The sequence below is a fragment of the Lissotriton vulgaris genome, unplaced genomic scaffold (assembly GCF_964263255.1).
Source record: "Lissotriton vulgaris unplaced genomic scaffold, aLisVul1.2 SCAFFOLD_2793, whole genome shotgun sequence".
NCBI classification, from domain to species: domain Eukaryota; kingdom Metazoa; phylum Chordata; class Amphibia; order Caudata; family Salamandridae; genus Lissotriton; species Lissotriton vulgaris.
This window is the reverse complement of record NW_028248242.1, coordinates 44,042-65,028: the sequence shown is the minus strand read 5'-3', so window position 1 is coordinate 65,028 and position 20,987 is coordinate 44,042. Positions and strand designations below refer to the sequence as shown.

Genomic DNA, 20,987 nt, shown 5'->3' with positions numbered 1-20,987 from the left:
CCTCCTAGTGTTGGGTCCGGATGATCGCGCATTGTTGTCCTGGAAGAGTCTTCGAAGTATCACAAGATAGGTGGCTCCTCTCCTGGACTACAGTGCGCATGGGCATCGACTCCATCCTCAGATTGTTTTTTTCCGCCATTGGGTTCGGATGTATATTGGTTCACTCTAGTCGGAATTGATAAAAACTTTCTTAAGGCCAACAGGCCTTTAGTTTTCTTCGTCGGTATAGTCTTGCGTTCGGTGCCTGATTCTTCCAGCTCGGTTCCGAGCCGGATTCCAGAGAACTGCGTGCTTTCGGCGCGGAGGGCCCAGTCGACGCCACAGACCCTATCGACTGATCATCATGGAACGGAGCCCGTTCAAGAGATGTCCCGTGTGCAACTCCAAGTATCCCCACATCGACGTCCACCCGGTGTGCAACAAGTGTCTGTCGCCGGATCATGATGAAGCCAGTTGCATGGCTTTTTCCCATTTCAGATCCAAGAAGACGCTTAAGCATCGGCGCGCTGCGCGCCAGGAGGCCCAGCAAACTGCACCGGCGCCTGTGGACATCTTCGATGCCGGGGATGATGAGGGAGCTGACCGGGAAGTTGGTGAAAACCGGTCTAATCCCGCATCGGAGGTCGACTATAACTACGACGCAGACGCTGAAATGTTCGAAGCAGAAGAAGTCGTCGACGAGGTAGGAGACGACGACGGGGCCTTTGGGGCCATGGAAGATAGCTTGAGCGAAGAGCTAACTCAAACTGACATTGGGGCCGTAACGCTTCAAAAGGCTCGGGTTGAGGGATCGCCACTAGGCCTTACCCAAGATCTTACAATGGGTTCTACGGCCCCGCCTTCGGGCTCGGCTATGGACATTACTATTGAGCCGCACCCTGCAAAATCGAAACCGAAAGTAAAACCAACGGTCTCCACGCAAGCGAAAGCACTGGTGCCCCCCTCGAAACCGAAAGTGCGCGTTACTTTAGTCGGATCGAAGGCCTCGGAGCCACCGGCACCGACGAAGCAGAAGGGTGTTGTCGATCCGAAGACACAGGTTAAGGGCGTCGAGACGAAGTCTGCCACGCCGAAGACAAAGGTCAAGGTGGTCGAGCCGAGTAAATCGGCGCCGAAGACGGTCGACACCAACAAAGGACTCGTGATCCGAAGGTTCTCGAGACTCCGCGTCAACAAGACAAGGCCAAGAGCGGCGCAACCAACGAGTCCACATCTAGTGGTGCCTCGAAGGATCCCGTAGACTCGGCGCGGCCGTCCGCCGCTTTCTCCAAGCAGGTGGCGGACTCCCTAAAGCGCATCAAGGAGAAGGCCTCAACTGTCGGCCCGAAAGATCCTCCACCTTGAAGCCGGTCGAGAAACCTCAAAAAGCCCATTCACTTCACGTTGCTGCCGAAAGTGGCGCCGAAGGCTTTCACCCCTAGGATGGGCGCCAGCATGCCTGAGAAGGTGCCCTCGGTGCCGAAGTCGATGACAGTGGTCCCAACCTTAAAGCATCGACAATCTTTGTTGGAAGAACAACAAGAACACTTTATCGATGCCGAAACGGGCAGACTTTCTCTCCATAAACGGAAAATTGCCCCGGAACAGCCAATGGAGTCCTACAAAATTCCTTTAAAGAAAAAGAAGGATTCCACTTCAACTCCTGTTCTTGTGGAACCACTTTCTCCACATGGCCATGATGTCTCACCCACTTACTCTGACGTGGACGCTTGGGAAGGTGATGATGAGGATGAGTACAGCTATCCTGTCTACACAGACCCTGAAGATACCAATGAACCCTGGGCAGCTGGTGCTGGCCCGGGTGATCCTCACTCTGCCCCAGACACTCAACTCTATGCTGTAAAAACATCACCTACGGAGGATTCAGCAGCGTTTAATGCCCTCATTGAAAGGGCGGCTAAAAATCATGACGTCCAGCTCCATGCTGACCCCATTGAAGTGGACTTTCTTTTTGACACCTTTTCCGTCTCAGAGAGAACTGTCAAGACTCTGCCTATGTTGAAGGGTGTCTTAAAACATGCTGGGGAGATCTTTAAAGAGCCTACCAGAGCCAGGGTGATAAACCATAGGATTGAGAAGAAGTATAAACCAGCGCCTACTGACCCTACTTACATCAAGGGACAGTTACCTTTGGACTCTCTTGTTGTTTCAAATGCCCGGAAGAGGGCTAATTCTCAAACAACGGGTGATGCTCCTCCCCCAGATAAAGAATCTAAGGTGTTTGAGTCATCAGGGAAAAGGGTGGCAGCTCAAGCGGCCAATATCTGGTGCATTTCAAATACACAAGCACTTCTAGCGAGGTATGACAGGGCACACTATGACACACTGGAGACCCTGTTGCAGCACCTGCCAGACGAATACAAAGAGGCAGCGGAGATGTTCATCCAAGAGGGGAAGCTAATATCCAATGCTTCTATTAAATGTGCACTGGACGAGGCTGACACCGCGGCCAGAGCTGTCAACACTAGCGTCATGCTGAGACGACATGCCTGGCTCAGAATCTCAGGATTTAAGCCAGAGATACAGACCATCATTCTTAATCAGACAGTAAACCCTGATCATCTGTTTGGCCCAGAGGTGGACACCACCTTGGAAAAGATAAAGAAGGACACTGAAACTGCTAAGTCCATGGGGGCCTTGCAGTCCCAGCAATTCAGGGGTGGTTCTTTTCGTCGCTCAAGCACTAGAGGTGTTTCCAGAGGCCAGCTCTCCCAAATCACGCAGTACTATAAAGGCAACACACAGTCCACTTACACCAAACAAAGTCGAGGTGGATATCGTGGAAACCGCGCCAAAGGCAGGGGTCGTGGAAACAACAACTCCAGATCCTCTGCCACCAACAAACAGTGACGCCTTGTCACTGCCCCCCGACCATTCAACACCGGTCGGGGGTAGACTTCAACAGTTCCTGCCAGTCTGGAAATCCATCACCACAGACAGGTGGGTCACACAGCTCATACAGTACGGTTATTGTCTGGAGTTAACATCCACTCCACCCAACATGCCCCCAAGACACCATCCTATGTCCGACGAGCACTTGCACTTATTGCAGCAGGAGGTCATCATCATGCTGCAAAAAGGTGCAATCGAGCTCGTGCCTGTGGAAGAAAGAGGCACAGGAGTTTACTCACTGTACTTCTTGATACCAAAAAAGGACGGGTCCCTCAGACCCATACTGGACCTCAGACCCCTCAATCAGTACATTCTATCGGAGCACTTTCACATGCTGACCCTGCAGCAAGTCGTACCGTTGCTCAGTCAGGGGGATTTTCTCGCAACTTTAGATCTAAAGGATGCACATTTTCACATTCCGCTGCACCCGTCACACAAAAAATACCTCCGGTTCACCATCCAAAACCAACATTACCAGTTCAAGGTTTTGCCTTTCGGGGTCACCACGGCACCCAGGGTGTTTACGAAGTGCCTGGCGACGGTGGCGGCGCACCTAAGGAGACAAAACATTAACGTCTACCCTTATCTGGACGACTGGCTCATCCAGGCAAAGTCAGCCCAACAGTGTGCCGCACACATGTCCCACACCATTCACCTTCTTCACGATCTGGGATTCTCACTGAATTACCCAAAGTCCCACCTGCAACCCGCCCACATACGGCAGTATCTGGGTGCGACGATAAAAACACTCTGGCAGCCACAGCACAGCCAAATTCAGTGAGGGTCAACAGCATTCAATCGCTGATACAAAGATTCAGACCTCAACACTCGCTTCCAGCACGAGTGTTCATGCAGTTGATCGGCATGATGGCCTCCTGCATCTCCATAGTCCCGCACGCGAGACTACATATGCGTCCGCTTCAGGAGTGCTTAGCACGTCAGTGGACTCAGGCTCACGGACAGTTGAAAGACCTAGTGTTGGTGAGCGGTCGGGCATACAACTCTCTGCATTGGTGGAATCCACAAAACCTTTGCAAGGGACGACCGTTCCAAGAGCCTGTGCCACAGATCATCCTGACGACGGACGCTTCTCTCCAGGGATGGGGAACTCATGTACTCCATTACACTGTGCAGGGACTATGGACACCACAGCAAAGGAGGATGCACATCAATGTTCTGGAACTGATGGCGATCTTCATGGCACTAAAAGCCTTCAAAGTACATCTGTGCAGCAAGGTCGTGTTGATCTGGACGGACAACATGACGGCCATGTACTACATTCAGAAGCAGGGAGGAACACACTCTCCACAGCTGTCTCATCTGGCTCAGAGCATGTGGAAGTGGGCCATTCAGTGAAACATCTTCCTCATGGCAGAACACCTCCCAGGCAAAGACAATCAGATGGCGGACCTGCTCAGCAGGTACAGCCACCAAATGCACGAGTGGGAGATACATCCATTGGTACTCCACCCGTACTTCCAAATGTGGGTTCATCCAGAGCTAGACCTGTTCGCCACAAAGGAGAACGCAAAATGCTGAAGCTTTACTGCCAGGTTTCCACACCCACAGTCGCAAGGCAATGCAATATGGATGAACTGGTCAGGCAAATTTGCGTACGCTTTTCCCCCAGCACCTCTAATACCGCTAGTGGCACGCAAGCTGAAGCAGCACTCGATGACTCTCATCCTGGTTGCTCCAACGTGGGCTCGCCAACCATGGTACACCACGTTTCTGGAACTGTCCGTGGCACCGCATCAAAGGCTGCGCCTCACACCCAGGCTTTTGGCGCAGAGCCATGGCGACATTCAGCATCCAGATCCGCAACAGCTCAACCTGGCGATCTGGCTCCTGAGGTCTTAGAGTTTGGCTACCTCAACTTACCTCCTGACTGTATGGACATCATCCGGGAGGCAAGGAAGCCCACCACCAGAGCATGCTATGCGGCGAAGTGGAAGCGGTTTGTAATTTATTGTGCAGGCCACAACATTAACCCGCTGGGTGCTTCTATTCAAAACATCATTTGTTATCTCTTACATTTGTACAAATGTAATCTGGCCTATGCTTCCATTCGCATACATTTATCCGCAATGGCTGCTTACCTCCAAAACAGACAGCACCTCTCACTTTTCAGGGTGCCTGCCATTAAAGCCTTTCTGGAAGGACTCAAACGAGTCATTCCTCCGCGGACGCCACCAGCTCCGGAGTGGAACCTCAATGTGGTCCTCACCAGGCTGATGGGTCCCCCTTTTGAACCACTGCATTCCTGCGAGCTTCAATTCTTGACATGGAAAGTGGCTTTCCTTATAGCGACTACGTCGCTACGACGAGTTAGTAAACTCCAAGCACTGACTATCCTAGAGCCATTTATTCAAATTCATTCTAACAGGGTGGTGCTTCGCACTAACCCTAAATTCCTTCCTAAGGTAGTGTCTCAGTTCCATATCAATCAGACTATAGAACTACCTGTGTTCTTCCAAAATCCAGAGTCACTGGCGGAGAGAATGCTCCACACACTTGTCGTCAAAAGGGCCCTAATGTATTACATTGATAGGACCAAGGATTTTAGGAAGACTAGACAACTCTTTGTTGCCTTTGCGCCACAACACAAAGGTAACCCCATTTCCAAGGCTGGTATAGCCAGGTGGATCATTAAATGTATTCAGATCTGCTATCAGAAAGCCAAGCGCACTCTCACTATTCCACCACGGGCAAACTCCACCCGAACGTTGGGGGCCTCCATGGCTTTCCTTGGAAATATTCCTTTCGAAGACATATGTAGAGCAGCCACATGGTCTACCACACACACATTTACAAAACATTACTGTGTTGATGTGCACTCCAAACAGCAGGCAGCTGTAGGGCAGGCTGTTCTAAAAACACTTTTCCAAACTGCTGCAGCTGGCACAGGCGGCCGCCGTTAATGGAGGGACTGCTATGTATTCTATGCACAGATATGAATTCAGCAGCCCACATGCCTCGAACTGAATATGCTACTTACCAGTATGCATCTGTTCTTGGCATGTAGGGCTGCTGACATTCATATCGCCCGCCCTCCTCCCCGGCGCCTGTAGCAGCTGCGGCATTCACACATACTTCTAGCATGGTCTTCATTCACTTAGTTTCACTCTATCTTGGCCACAATGGCTAAAAATAATCTGAGGATGGAGTCGATGCCCATGCGCGCTATAGTCCAGGGGAGGAGCCACCTATCTCGTGATACTTCGAAGACTCTTCCAGGACAACAATGTGCGATCATCCCGACCCAACACTAGGCGGCGATCTATGCACAGATATGAATGTCAGCAGCCCTATATGCCAAGAACAGATGCATACTGGTAAGTAGCATATTCGTTATTCACTCTATGCCCTGATCCTCTTGCTATTCTTGTCTTTACTCTTTTCTATTGAGCCAGTTCCATGATTGAGACGGACACTTTATGAACTCTTAAGTCCTAGTTCTCCAGTAAGGGTATTTTTCTAAATTTGCAAATGACTCACAGATCTTGTGGACCAGGTTTATACTTTTGAACCACTGTTCTGTTAGACGAGATACAGTCTTTCTCCTTCTACCCCTGCTGCCTGTCTTGAAAGCTCCTCACCTCGCAGCATGGCGGGTGGGCTTGGCTCCGCCAGAAACTCTGCTGAAACCGACCGGCCGGGCTTGGCTCCGCCGGCCGGACTACATCCTCCAGCATCCCTAGGGGGTCAGCGACGACGCCAGGAAGCAGCGCGCCAGGAGGCGCATAAATCACCGGCAGGTCCCTTGTCCCGCGTGGACGCGCGCGGGACGCGTCTGACGAAGCCCGGACTAAGGGCGGACAGTCTAAGACAGTCCGAGACAGGCAGAGACTGAGCTGGGCCAGTCTCTCTGCCCGTAACTCTAAGGTGAGACCTTCCCATTGCTCGAGGCCGAACCAGGACATTATTTGGCACAGACTCTGAATGCATTGTGGCTAAGTTGCTTTGAGGGTCTGAAGTACACGTTCCAATCGTATCTATACTGTGTTTCTGGGAGGGTACTGTATATTGGTGTACTATGCCTGGTAAAAAGCTATCTCCGGCAAAAAATACCATGGACAACTATCTAGTACAGGTAGTTGCTAAAATTAATAGTGAGAGGAGATCCTCACTTGGGTTGGGTGTATCTCCTAAATCACCTACATCTATTTCTTCGGCACCTGACCCAGCCCTATCCCCTGATCCAGTTAATAGTAATTGTCCTGTTGTAATACCTGATTTTGATGACAATTCTATCTTGGACCAGGCAAATTGTGCACTGGAAGTTAGTATTAGTGAAGATGAGGCTGAACTACATCCACATGAGGAAAAAGCCCCTACCCCAGTGCCTGCGCCGCACACTACTAGAGGAGTAAGAAAGGGCCAGCCAAAGCGTGGAGGGCTTCGTTCAAGTCGAAAGAAGCCTGCCTCTCCACCTAGTAATATTGTGGTGGAGGAAGAAGGGTCAATTGACGAAGTCTGTATGTCTCTAACCAACGAGCAATTTAAGAAGTTGTTGGCCCTGATGAATACCAAGATTAAGGGAATCGTAAAGCTGTTGGTAAGTAGGATAGATAAGCTCACTAACGAGGTTAATCGATTAGGGGGCCTTTTGAGTAAAACTTTGGAGGAAGTAGAAAAATTGCCTACAGAAGTCGTTAACAGGGTTGAGTTAAAGAATGGAACATCTAGATCTGAGGGTGGTGGAGGAGCATTCCCCTTGTCTAATCATCCTGTGGCTCCACAGGTAGTTGCAGTGGATGGCGAGCAAGGGGTAGTCGTTCCTCCAATTGTACTTACAGCCCCGGAACCTGTGAGAGGCTCGGTCGAGCTCATAGTTGAGGCTTCTCCCCTAGTCCTTGTTTTAGCTAATGTTCCTACATTGGCCCCAGGACAGGATGAAACTACTTGATCACTGTTGTCCAAAGCCTTACACTGGCTAACCAATAATATGTTGATAACCCCCTGGGGTAAGCAACAACTGGCAGAAGAATTAGTTATGGCCAGGAGGGTGGAGTGGATTGGAAGCAGTCCAAAAAGATTCAGGGGCGATTGTGTTGTTTTGAATTTTTCAGATCCCGAGGTATTAACCAACATCTTGCCTAACCTTTTGCCTCCACAGCGAAGATCAACCGACATCATCCCACTTACCCTAGATTTCTTTTACTACCGGAAAGGGGGGGGTCCTAATCGGGGTACATTAAGAACAAAATGGAATGTGGTTTCAGCCAAGGGGAGGAGTGTTGCTAAACCCACTGAGTGGGGACTAAATCTTGAGAATAGGTTCTCAGCCCTCTCCAATTTGAATGACTGTGATTGGCTCCCAGGGGGTAAAAGTTTATTACCATCAGTTATAAAAGATCAGAGATTGTGCTCCCTGCCTGCCCATAATGGTAATGAGGTTGTTCAATCGGATGCTTCAAGCACTGTAGCGCAGATAAGCTCAGCAGTATCAGTAGCAGGAGTGTCCTGTTCTTTGATTGTAACTCCTAAGTGCAACTTGACTGTCCGACTGGGGTGGGGAATTTAATCTCTTGGAATTTGGCTGGGCTATGTTCCAAATTAGATTGTGGGGACCTGCTTGGCTTTGTTAACTCATATGATGTATGTATATTTCAAGAGACTTGGGCTTGTGAACCTGTATTTGTGCTAGGTTATCTAAATTTTTCCGTGCCAGCAACTAAGGGCCCAAAAGGGAGACCAATGGGGGGTCTTACAATGTGGGTTCGTCAGACCCTTAAACTTACCATCAAAAATATAGAGACTAGTCATAATGACATTCAATTGATTAGGGTAACTAGTGATGTATCAGGGTCACTTGATACATACAACATATATGCTAGGAGTGCAAAGGGTGGCAGATCTGATGTTTTAATTGCATTGGGTAATCTTCTTGACAAATTTTCCCCTGATAATAATGTTGTAATAGCAGGCGATTTCAATCGGACCTTTGAGCTTCTGGTCATGTGTGAGGCCTCCATCGGAGCAGAAGAGGACTCCCACTGGAGTATTCCTGCATTAGATCTGAAGCCAGTCACACGTTGAACTGAGGACATTATAGATCTGAATGCAATGTGCCTAGAAAAAGGTCTAAGAGCATTGAATGGACGTACAGCTTTGGACAGAAAAGGCTCTATGACCTTTGACAATGGAAGACACAAAAGCAGGATAGATTCTGTTATCTGCAGCTTATCGCTGTGGTCATTTGTCTGTGATATGGAGGTCGCCGTGAGACCCGAGAGCGATCACAACCCCTTATGTGTGGAGCACAAATGGTGGCCCGCTGGTACAAATTCTACTCCCCTGAATGCTCTTGTTCCACTTTTGGTCATTCCAGGAAATAATATGCGTAGGCTTAAATGGGCTAGCGTAGTGACCAATCAACAGGCTATTGATAATATCAATTATGAAACTGACAAAGCTATAGCTGCTTTGGAAACTATCAGTGTCTCTCCCTCTGGCATGGAGGAAGTGGTTAATATCCATGAAACCCTTTTCGCCAAGATTAAAAAACACTTTCTGAAACCCGCTAGGCGAAATGGGTCTAGAGCTAGTAAAGATGCAAAATGGTATAATGCCGAATGTAGGGCTGCACGACTGGCTCTGGGTCAGGCAATCAAAAAGAGGGTGGCCGATACTACTCATCTAGTCAGAAAGAGTTATAAAGCCTGCATAGTGAAAGTTAAAAGAGCCTGGGATGAGCTACATTGGTGTAAATTGAAAAAAGCTAGCGACAGAAAGGATTCAAGAGCGTTTTGGAATATTGTTAAATGGGGTAGTGAGAGAGTAGAGGAACCCCCTAATAATAACGTACCTCAGGAGGCATGGGTAGAATTTTTTAGCTCACAATATGCTCTTAATACTCAGATTACAGGTGAGGACAGTATTATTATGTCCTTTTCTCACGGTAATCTTTTTAATGACAAAGAGATTATGACTGCTATAAATGCTGTGAATAGAGGACGTGCCCCGGGTGCGGATGGCGTCCCTGCAGATATCTTTTTAAATGATAAAGAGCGTTGGTGTAAATATATCCATCTACTTATCAATTTCATTGCCAAGGGTGCTGAGGTCCCGGCCTCTTGGAGAGGAGCCGTGATCATTCCTGTTTTTAAAAAGGGAGACCGTGCACAGCCGGGTAATTACAGGCCAATAAGCCTTATTGACACTGTACAAAAAATAATTGGCCGAGTGGTTGTAAACAGGCTCCTAGACTGGGCAGAGGACAATAATATCCTATCACCCTACCAAGCAGGATTTCGACGGGCAACAAGCACGGTGGACCAAGTATTCCGCTTCCAGTTGATTCAATGGAAGACTGTGGTGCTGGGAGGAGGCAGCCTATATGCAGCATTTGTCGATTTGAGGGCTGCCTTCGACCTGGTGCCACGGGCAAAATTGTGGCAAGTTTTACAGAGTCTGGGGGTCCCTGAGGAATTATTGACCTTCGTAATGCGATTGCACGAGTTTACCTTTGATAAAATACAGTGGGGTGGCCATGATATGGTTACAGATGAATTTCCAGTAGAAAGAGGGGTTCGACAAGGGTGTTCAATGGCTCCAACCTTGTTCACTTTGTACATAAATGGTGTTGTCCCCCACATGGTAACAGCTTCAGTTGATGCTCCATCTCTTTCAGGGCTAAAAATCCCTATACTAATGTTTGCGGACGATACACTTATTCTGTCTAAAACCCCTAGTGGTTTGCAGCGTGCTCTGTCCATTTTTGAGAATTTCTGTGGGGAACATGGATTGGAGGTGAACGCCACTAAAACTAAACTCATGACCTTTAAACCACACCGTAGCTTTAAGACTAAAATTGTTATGAGTGGGCGGTCTCTTGAGGTGGTAAACTCCTTCACATACCTCCTGGGAATTCTCATTGCAGACAATAATAGGTGGAGCCAGCATATAAATATTGCTACCCTGCGACATAAGCAATTATCGGGTGCCATAAATTCGGAACATAGGAAGTCTTTGACCAAACCTTTTAAGCCAGCTTTGCTGGTTTATGAAGCAAAGGCTATAGGGTCCGCACTTTATGGTGCGGAGATGTGGGGCTTTGAAAATCTGAACTCTCTACAAGGGTCAGAGAACAAATTTTTAAGGCTACTCACGGGCACCCCAAAAAGTACTCCACTCCTGCCTCTAAGATATGAGCTTGGTAGGAATCAAATCAAGGACCTAGCCAGACTACGACCAATCTTATATTGGCGAAGACTCTGGACTACTCCCGAGCTTGCGCATTATGCCGAAGGTTTTATTGATGTCATAAAGGCGGACTGTTTTCATAAAATTGGTTGGCTCAATTCACTGAAGGCAATATTGTTCGAGCTTGGGTTAAGTCCTATATGGCTTGATCCAGCAGGTGCGTCATTCCCCACCAAGTCTGCCCTAAAAAATATATTTTGGGAACACGTTGCTAGCAAGAGTTTGTGTAATTCCAGTAATGGGTCCATGTCCGCGGGTTTCCTGGAGGTAAAACTGTTCCCGGCTCTGGAGTCGTACTGGGATATCATCGCAAAGCCGGGTGACAGGAAGCTCCTATTCCAATTGACAGCTGGAGCCCTCCCCATAAGATCATTGACAGTCAAATGGGGCTCAGGGGGGTGTGACATTTGCCCAGCCTCTGGAACGGGGAAGGAAACTCTTGGTCATTTTTTGTTCTCTTGTAAAGCATATTGTGCCCCAAGGCGCGCCTGGTTAGCACCTATGTGTAGGAACCTTGGTACCACTTGTAGTTCTGTTGCCCTGCGCATTATATGTTCAAGCCCACTTACATGGATATTAATAGCCACATCTCAATACATTGGCTGGGCATGGGCGATCAGACAGAGACTGCTAGTTAATTAACTATTCTCTGTCTGTAAAACCTGTCTCTACGAACTTATTTTTATTGCTTTTTAGATTACTAATGAATTTGGTAGCTATACAGAGACTGCTAGTTAATTGACTATTCTCTGTATGTAAAACTTGTTCCCATGAAATTGACATTATCGCTTTTTAAACTATAAATGTTTTTATAATAATGTATTAATCAAATCTCTTTTTAATCTTTGTAATTATTTAGCAAATACTGTGGGATTCAATAGTGCTTTGTGAATGTGTTTGACTGTAAATTTAATCCTATTTTAATATTGTCAATATTTCGTGTATGTTTTGCTTTTATGAGTAATAACTCGAATAAAGCACTTTTGAATTGAATTGAACTGTCTGAATTTGATCTTCAAAAGCAACTAACTTACTTGACTCTTCAAAGTGCCTGACAGGATTAGGTCAGCATAGAAATTTCTCAAAACTGCACAATATTTTTTCACGCATATCGAAGTAGAGGAGCACTCCTCTTCCATTCTTTCTTTTTCAAAACTGAGCCAGTTTGGTGTTTCAGTCAAAATGTCCTTTATCATCACTGATTTGTCTTACTGTAATATTATTAAAAAATAATACTTCTATATAAATGTTGTTTTTATTTTAGTTATTTTCTCATTGGAGGAATTGTATATTAAGGAAATGTGTTTAGAAATCCTGCATGTTTGTTACTTCCGATCAGTAGTAAAGGCCATTGTACTTGCTAAGGAAGATTGTAGTAACTCCATTCTGTCGGGTGTCCATGCTCCCCCTTACCACCTATGAAAGTCATCTTTCACTTTGCAGCCAGGTTTCTACCTGGTACTAGAAATTGCAACTCCTTATCTTCTTTGCCAAAAAAGGTTACACTAGCAGCCAGGATCAAATTCAAGCTGGCATGCTTTACTTTCAAGGCCATATACATACAATCAGCACCCAGGATCTTCTTTCAAAATATTGAGTCGTGATAAGAACTTCAGAAGTATTGACACACTAAGACTGGAAACGGAAGAAAAAAACAGAACATGGAAAACAAAACAATTCTTTGCCATAGCAGTCCATTCTATCTGGAATCTGAAACCTTTTAGATCCTCCTTTCCAATTGCATTGTATTCTTTTAGTTCGCCTCTATTTTATTACCCATCATTCCTTTGAAATCTGTATCCTCTCTTGTCCATGTGTTTTTACTAGAACCTCAAAATATGCCAGCCTTTCTAATTGTCGTACTGGGGCAACCTCAACACCGTAAACTTATCTACACAATTCCTCTCACTGTGCACAGCTCTTGACTTTAATTCTTTGAAAAATGCCTGCCCTTGTTCTAACCAGCGTTAGCCAAATAGTTCAATCTGAAAGAAATACATAGTGATAGATTCCTCACCTCAGAATTACCCTCAGGCGTCACACTGGACCCGGAAGGTTTTCGTCAGCAGTACCCCTGCGCGTCGGTAGGTGGAGGCGTGTGGCTCCGCGTCTGTCGTTGGCGTCATCGTCGCCGTCTGTACTTTCTTTTTCCGCACTAGCAAGCGCTGATCCGGGAAGAGGAGGAACCCCACAGTCAATTTTTGACTGACTTTTTGATGCCGTTTTGTCTCTATTTTTCTTCTTGTCTTCGACTCCTGGTGCAGTTAGGATGCCCGGTTTTAAGTCCTGTGAGGACTGTCACCGTATGTGTCGTTTCTGCCAGGGGAGTGACCACGACCCCAAGTCGTGCCCCGACTGCTGGGCCATGGTGCCGAATTTTTTGCAGGAGCAGTCCTGAAAGCTGCTGAAGGCCCGGCAGTCTGCTCCGCATCGTTCGAGGTCCCGGTCCAGAGAGAGGTCGAGGGACCATGCGCAGTCTCATCACCATCGGTCTTGGGGTCCAAGTCTTCGCCCTCGGGTTCAGGTAAGGCGAAGCACAAGATGTCGAAGAAACGTCATCGTTCTTTGACTTCCCCTCGCCGGTCGCAAGACGCGGTTGAGGGTGCGGGTGCCTCCCCCACGGCTCCGGCGGAGCCTGTGCAGTTGCCGCCGGCCTTCACGCCCTTTCCGTCTCAGTTGGCGACTCCGGCCCAAATACAGGAATTTCTGTCGGCCATGGCTCACCTCTTTGGGCCATTGGGTCCCGCTGGTGCGCCTTCGGGCCCCGCGTTCACAATTGGGGGTCCTTGCCTTTCCTCGCCGGCCACTCTGGCCCGGCGTCGCAGCCGGCTCCGGCCTCAGCGCCTCAGGACCCCCTTGGATCCAGGCCTGGATTTCTATCCCCATGTCCCTGCTCCTTATTTTAGGCCTGTTGAACAGCCTGAGGAAGAAGGGGAGGACTGGGAGGGGTCTGAGGACCCTCTTGCAGCTGATTGCGAGTATGAACAGGACTGGGCAGAGGAGTTGGGGGAAGCCAGTGGTCTGGATACCTCACCAGACCTTGGCATGCTCACTCCTCCTACCGTGGCTACGGAGGAGGGTGTTAGTTATGCTGTGGTGTTGCGTAGGGTGGCCGAGGCCCTACACCTCGTGCTCCCTACTGTGGCCATCAGGACTAACCTCCTGACCGAAGTGCTTCAGCCAGCAGCTACTTATGTGGAGCCGCTGCTTCCCGTCAATGATATTTTATAAAGCTAAGGAGTTAGGTCCTAGGTGGATTGGGCCGGACCCTTTTTAAGCAGCAAAATACACAAAGTGCCCACACCACACGTTTTCAAATACTAATTTTCGGAATCAAACCAAAATGATAAATTCTAGTTCGTCCGGGTACTTTTATTTTATATTTAATTTAATAAATGTGTTTTAAATAGCATTAAATGTATATATGTTTCTTCTTTCATTCATAAATCTAAAAAAGAGTTTATAAAAAGAATTAAAAAGTCATAAGGGTAAAAATAAAAGTACCCGGACGAACTAGAATTGATCGTTTTGGTTTGATTCCGAAAATTAGTATTTGAAAACGTGTGTGGTGTGGGCACTTTGTGTATTTTGCTGCTTCCCATCAATGAAGCACTTTCTGACATTCTTTTGGGCACCTGGTCCAGGCCCACTACAGGGGCTCCTGTGAATAGAACGTGGCCTGACGCCATCCCCCGGCTCCGGGTGACCCCATTTTCCTCTCCCAACACCCCACCCGAGAGCTTTGTTGTCCAAGCCTCTGCTTCCCCGACCGCCTTCCCTTACGCACCACCGGATAGGGAATCCAAGAAACTGGATCAGTTCGGAAAGAAGATTTTTTCTTCCGCCAGTTCTGCGCTGCGGTCCATGAACACCGCATGCCTCTTGGGACGTTATTCCAACGCTCTGTGGGATACGGTGGCGCAAGTGTTGCCTCAGTGTCCGGAGTAGGCCCGGACAGCTCTCTCCCAGGCTGTTGCAGAGGGAAGAGACGCAGCTTAGTTCATGATTTGTTGTGGCCTAGACACTGCTGACTCACTGGGCAGAACGATTGCCACGCCTGGTTGAGGACAACTGGATTTTCGGGGGATGTCCAAAACACACTTATGGACATGCCTTTTGATCGCCGTCGCCTCTTCAGCGACAAAGCAGATATCGCGTTGGAGCGGTTTAAGGACTCACGGGCTACGGCCAAGTCCTTGAGACTCTCTGCAATCTGCCCTCCTCCGCCTTCTGCTTTAGGCTCCTTTTGTGGCACTGGAAGGGGCGCCCGCAGCTTTTGCAACAGGGCCACAAGCCTGCGCAGCAACAATCCCAGCGTGGACGCGGGTTCTGCTGTGGCGGACCAAGGGGCCAGCGGGCGGGTCAGTCCATGTCCACCACAGCCACCATTGCCTCCAAAGCTTCCTAGTCCGAACTTTCAGGCCAATCAAACGCCAGTGGGCGGCAGGCTTCACCATCACCTCCCCCAATAGCGCACCATCACTTCGGACAGGTGGGTTTTAAAAATAGTCCAAAGGGGTTACTCCCTCCCCTTTAAGACTACTCTCCCAGCCGTGCCACCTCAGTACCACCGCATGTCGGGGGATCACTTGGTGCTTCATCAGCAGGAAGTTGCTGCCCTTTTGGCCAAGGAAGCCATCGAGCGCGTTCCGATGCCAGAAGTAGGTCGTGGTTGCTATTCCCACTACTTTCTGGTACCCAAGAAGGACAAGGGCCTGCGTCCTATCTCAGACATCCGGAACGTCAATCGCTTCCTCTGCAAAGAGAAGTTCAAGATGTCACTCTGGCTCAGGTCTCTGCTCTTGATGCTCTCGACAAGATGGTAGCCCTGGGCTTGCAGGATTCTTATTTTCAAATCCCAGTCCTGTGGGCCCACCGGTGTTACCTGCGGTTCACGGGAGGCCACAAGCATTTTCACTTCACCGTGCTCCCTTTTGGCCTTACCAGTGCCCCTCGGTGTTCACGAAAGTGATGGCTGTGGTCGCAGCTCATCTGCGCAGATCAGGGGTCTCAGTCTTCCCCTATCTTGACGACTGGCTGTTGAAGGCGGGCTCGCCCCAGGCAGTCATCTCCCACCTCCAGACTACGGCCGACCTCCTGCATTTGCTTGAGTTCTCCATCAATGTGGCGAAGTCTCACCTGATTCCCTCTCAGAAGCTCCTCTTTATCGGAGCGGTTCTGGATATGGTGCAGTTTTGCGTCTATCCTCCCGAACAGCGAGTCCGGGATATTCGGGCTCTGATTCCGATCTTTCAGCCCTCTTTGGCAGAGTGTTGTTGTTCTTGAAAACGTTTTACCATAGTTGCATGTAGTTTGCCGGTACGGATCGCAGAACCATGTTCATTGAGTCGTGTTGCAACCGCTCTAAATGTCTCTCCAACGTAACCTAGGTTACATGGACAGACAATCAGGTAAATGACATTGTCAGTCTTGCAGTTAGTCATTGATTTAGAGTGAATGGTATATCCATTGTGTGAAGGCATTCCTTCTCTATGTCAAGGGGAGGGTAGAGCAGGTGTTCACAGACAACAACACCGCCATGTGGTACTGCAACAAACAGGGAGGGGTGGGGTCTTGGACCCTTGTCAGGAAGCTCTGCGTCTCTGGACATGGCTGGAACATCAGGGCGTTTTCCTGGTGGTTCAACACCTGGCAGGTTCTCTGAACGCCAGGGCGGACGAACTCAGCCGCAGGTGCATGATGGATCACAAATGGCGTCTTCACTTGAAGGTGGTGTAAGGTCTCTTTCAGCAGTGGGGAGAGCCTTGGTTAGATCTAGTCGCCACCTAAGAGAACGCGCAATGTTATCAGTTCTGCACGTTGAAATTTCCAAGGCTGCACTTGCTCGGTGACGCTTTTCGTCACAAGTGGAGTTGCGGTCTGTTGTACGCCTTTCCACCTATACCACTTTTGCCCTGAGTGCTGAAGATGATATGAGGCGACCGGGCATAAGTCATCCTTGTGGCCCCGGACTGGGCTCGAACAGTATGGTATCCTGAGCTACTCAGTATGAGATTCAATCCTCCGATAAGAATGCCTCTTGGGGAGGATGTTCTGTCGCAGCACCAGGGGACGGCCCTCCACCCGAACCTGTCCAGCCTCCACCTCTTTGCATGGAGATTAAGCGACGTAACTTGATTCTTTCGACTTGCCTCCTGAAGTTTGTGATGTCATTCTGGCAGTCAGGCGTCCCTCCACTAAAGTGGTATACGCCTGCAGGTGGAACAAATTCGTGGCATGGTGCACAGCAAAGGCTGTGGTTCCCCTTACTGCTCCTCTGTCTGCAGTACTGCTGTTCCTTCTTTATTTGGCCCAACAGGGCTCTGCTCTGGGCACTATCAAGGACTATCTTTCTGCTATTTCGGCCTTTCTCCGGCTCCCTGATCAGCCCCCTCTTTTCAGGTCCCTTGTTGTAAATAGATTTCTCAAAGGCATTACACACCTTTTTAATCCTATTCCTTTCGTGATGCCTCAGTGGGACTTGAACCTCGTTCGTACATACTTGATGTGTGCTCCCTTTGAGCCCCTCCACAACTGTCCTCTTTGTCTCTTGACCTTGAAGACTGCCTTCCTTATGACCATTACTGCCGCTAGGCGAGTGAGTGAGCTCCAGGCTCTTTCTTGTAAGCCTCCTTTTCTATCAGTCCATCCGGACAAGGTTGTGCTCAGGCCCCTTCTTCCTTTTTGCCAAAAGTTGTTACGGTCTTTCACATTGCACAGTCTATTACCTTGCCCACCTTCTTTCCGCATCCGTTCAGGGAGGAAGAGAGGCTCCACCGTCTGGACCCAAAACGTGCGATCTCATTTTATTTCATCTGCACACAACAGTTCCGGGTGAATGACCAGCTCTTTGTTGGCTACGTTGGCACCATGAAAGGTCGGGCAGTGCAAAAGAGGACTATCTCCCGCTGGGTCGTCTTGTGTATCAAAGCCTGTTACTCGTTGGCTAAAAAAAGGAACCTCCGATGGGACCCCGTGCTCATTCCACCAGAGCTACTGCAGCCACTACTGCATTGGGACGTGGTGTCCCCCCTGCAAGACATCTGTCAGGCAGCCACATGGGCCTCGCTGCACACGTTTACTGAGCATTATTGCCTGGACAGCCATGTCCGGAGAGACAGCTTCTTTGGCAATTCTGTTCTCCGCGACTTTCTGGTTTGATCTTGGTTCGCAGACCCACCATCGGGGTTGGTATTTGTTGGGTATCTATTCTAAGGTAAGGAATCTATCACTATGTCTCTTTCTGATGAACAAGTTACTTAACTTCGGTAACAATATATCTGTAAGAAATATTAGTAGTGATTGATTCCTTACCGCCCCACCCATCCTCCCCGTTCTGCGAACTGATTTCTAGTGTTAAGGTCATCCCTTCCAGGGCCCTAGTTTCAATGCACCAGTGTTCAGTTTCTTGCATGGCTCTGCGTTACTGGTGCGAGAATTTGTGTACAGAACTGATGTTGGGGTCTGGGCGGCGTCTAAGTAGCGGCGGCGTCTAAGCAGCGCCTGCGTCGTCACCTCAGCGAACACGATGCCACCTACTGACGCGCAAGGGTACTGCTGACAAAAACTTTCCGGATCCAGTCTGACGCCTGGGGGTAATTCTAAGGTATGGAATCTATCACTACTAATGTTTCTTACAATATATCATTACCGAAGGTAAGTAACTTGTTCAGTTCTATGAAAGTGGTTTTTGTTTCATTATACAGCGAGCTGACACCATCCATGCTACATGGTGTCCATAAAAATGGCAGGTAAGTAAATAAATTCAATGACATGTACTCCATTAAAGAAATGAGATCATATCATGACAGGAAGCTAGGATTATAAGTAAATTTTCTTTCTTGTGGATTTCAAGCGTTGTAGGAAATACTATAAAAACCCGAATCTATGAAACCTATTCTTTATGGAGAGCTAAAGTGATGTAAAAAATGTTATCACAAGAGAGACTTTTAAGCTAGTAGCTCATGATTTTCATGTCTTCATACAACCTACCCACTGTTTTGTAAATGTGTTTATTCCTTTAGCCTATGCTGTGGATTTGTGAGGTGGATAGAGATCAGAGCTAGCGTTCAGTAACCATTCCCCCTAGCCATGGTACGAACAGATCCATTCTGCTTCCAATTTTCCTTATCTTAATGAAATAGACTGTTGTTTAAATGTTCTCAGGATACCCAGTGATATGGAACATCCCATTAGTTTCAAAGAACGGGGACAGAAAAGTGGTATTTCAAGAGTCACTATAATGGAAAACCTGTACTATTTCTTCCACTCCCTGCAGTTTCTATTCAGCGTAATACCCCAGTCACCCACAGTGTCAATATTGATCAGGACCTCTCTCACTCCCTGATCTGTTAATCTGGTCAGATTGGTTAAATTTATTGTGACATTGAAGGGCAATAAACTGCATTTCCATAGTCCGACCATATTACTCATTGAATCTTTGTTTTCCACAGGGTAACATTCAGCGTTGTAAACTTGTGAAGGATCAGATCAGTGAAGCCCGTGAGTCCATGCTGAAAGTTCTGGACCATAAGGACCGGGTCATGAAACTCCTGAACAAGAACAGCAGTTCCAAGAAAGTGTCCAAACTAAAGCGCAAGGAGAGAGCTTGAGCATCTGCAAAGGACATGAGTGACTAAAACAGGATAGGGTCTGCTTTGTTCTGCTTAAGAATACTGAATATTGATCAACCCCTTTTATGGAACGTTGTTTTCCAGTAGATCATCTAAATGAAACAATATCCGGAAAGGTGAGAGAAAGAGATTAGAAAATCAGGATTGAGGTTGGTATCGAAGACACTTGAAGTAAATATGTGAATGGTGTGTGACCTTCCATTGAACATCTTTCATAGTTGTAAGTTGCTGGCTTCTAAATCATCTCTGCAAAGCCTTTGAGCAAGAACTCTACATGATAGCCTGCCTTGCCAGATTTAGATAGTTCTGGTTGAGGTTTTTTTGTTAATCAGTGGACTTTTCAGCTGCCACAATAGAATACGCAGATGAGAGTGCATCGCTGGAGCAGGTTTTGTGACAATATCTGTACTTCGAAATTGATGCATCTCTGTTGCACATAAAACTCTTTCTGGGCGTTGTGCGTACCAGGTCATTTCAGATGGTTCCTGTGTTCCATTGACTCTGAAACTAATTGTTTTATGTATTGTCAAAGCTCTACATGCTTAAAAGTTCATCGCAGACTGACCAGCAGTGTAGACTGTATATCCATTTGTAATGAGTTATTTTTACCTCCATACACATTTGTCTGTGATTTCCTGGAAAGTGTTAATGTTTTTTGTTTTTGTCCTACTGCAGTGTGCCAGTCCAAAAACATACTGTTGTCACTCATTTGAAACCACGAATAAAGTATTCCCAAGGGAAGAGTGTTTTGTACAGCTCACACCTTTGTGCTATTTCATATTGTTAAATGAAACATGTAAAACACCTAGTTTATTACAAGTTCTGAAGATGGGTCTTGCCTTACCTGCTTTCTTGACCTGATGAATGAGAGCTTTAAAAGGTGCCCCTAAGCACTGTATTTGATACCAAGACTGAATTTTGCTGTTACTGAAATTCAGATGAATGAGGCTCTGTATTGGCTAGAGAAACTGCTATGAATGACTACATTATAGTAACATAGGTCCAGTTTTATCATGCAGAATTTTGGTTGGATGAAGCAGACAAGAATTCCAGTAGAAGAGAACTCCAGGTAACATATCATTGAATCTTTGGAGATGCCAGTAGTTATTGCTGTTGCCTGGAATTATGCTCTCAACATGTAGAGGGAAAAGACAGGTGTCTACCAAAGTCATACTGGGTTTGCCGGATATTTCACATCAAATACATTCCATTGAAAAAAATCTAAATAGCATTCCTTGTATTATGAATATCCTT

The 20,987-nt window shown here is 47.7% G+C and overlaps 1 protein-coding gene across 1 annotated transcript in view; it reads left to right on the top strand.

Moving 5' to 3' along the window:
- LOC147664191 (histone deacetylase complex subunit SAP130-like) overlaps positions 1-20,493 on the top strand; it is a 211,781-nt gene extending 191,288 nt beyond the window's left edge. The window contains exon 3 of the mRNA XM_086949944.1: positions 19,554-20,493. Within this exon, the coding sequence (XP_086806070.1) occupies positions 19,554-19,712 (159 nt within the window). The 3' untranslated portion in view covers positions 19,713-20,493. The remainder of the gene's footprint in view (positions 1-19,553) is intronic.
- The last annotated feature ends 494 nt before the right edge of the window (positions 20,494-20,987 follow it).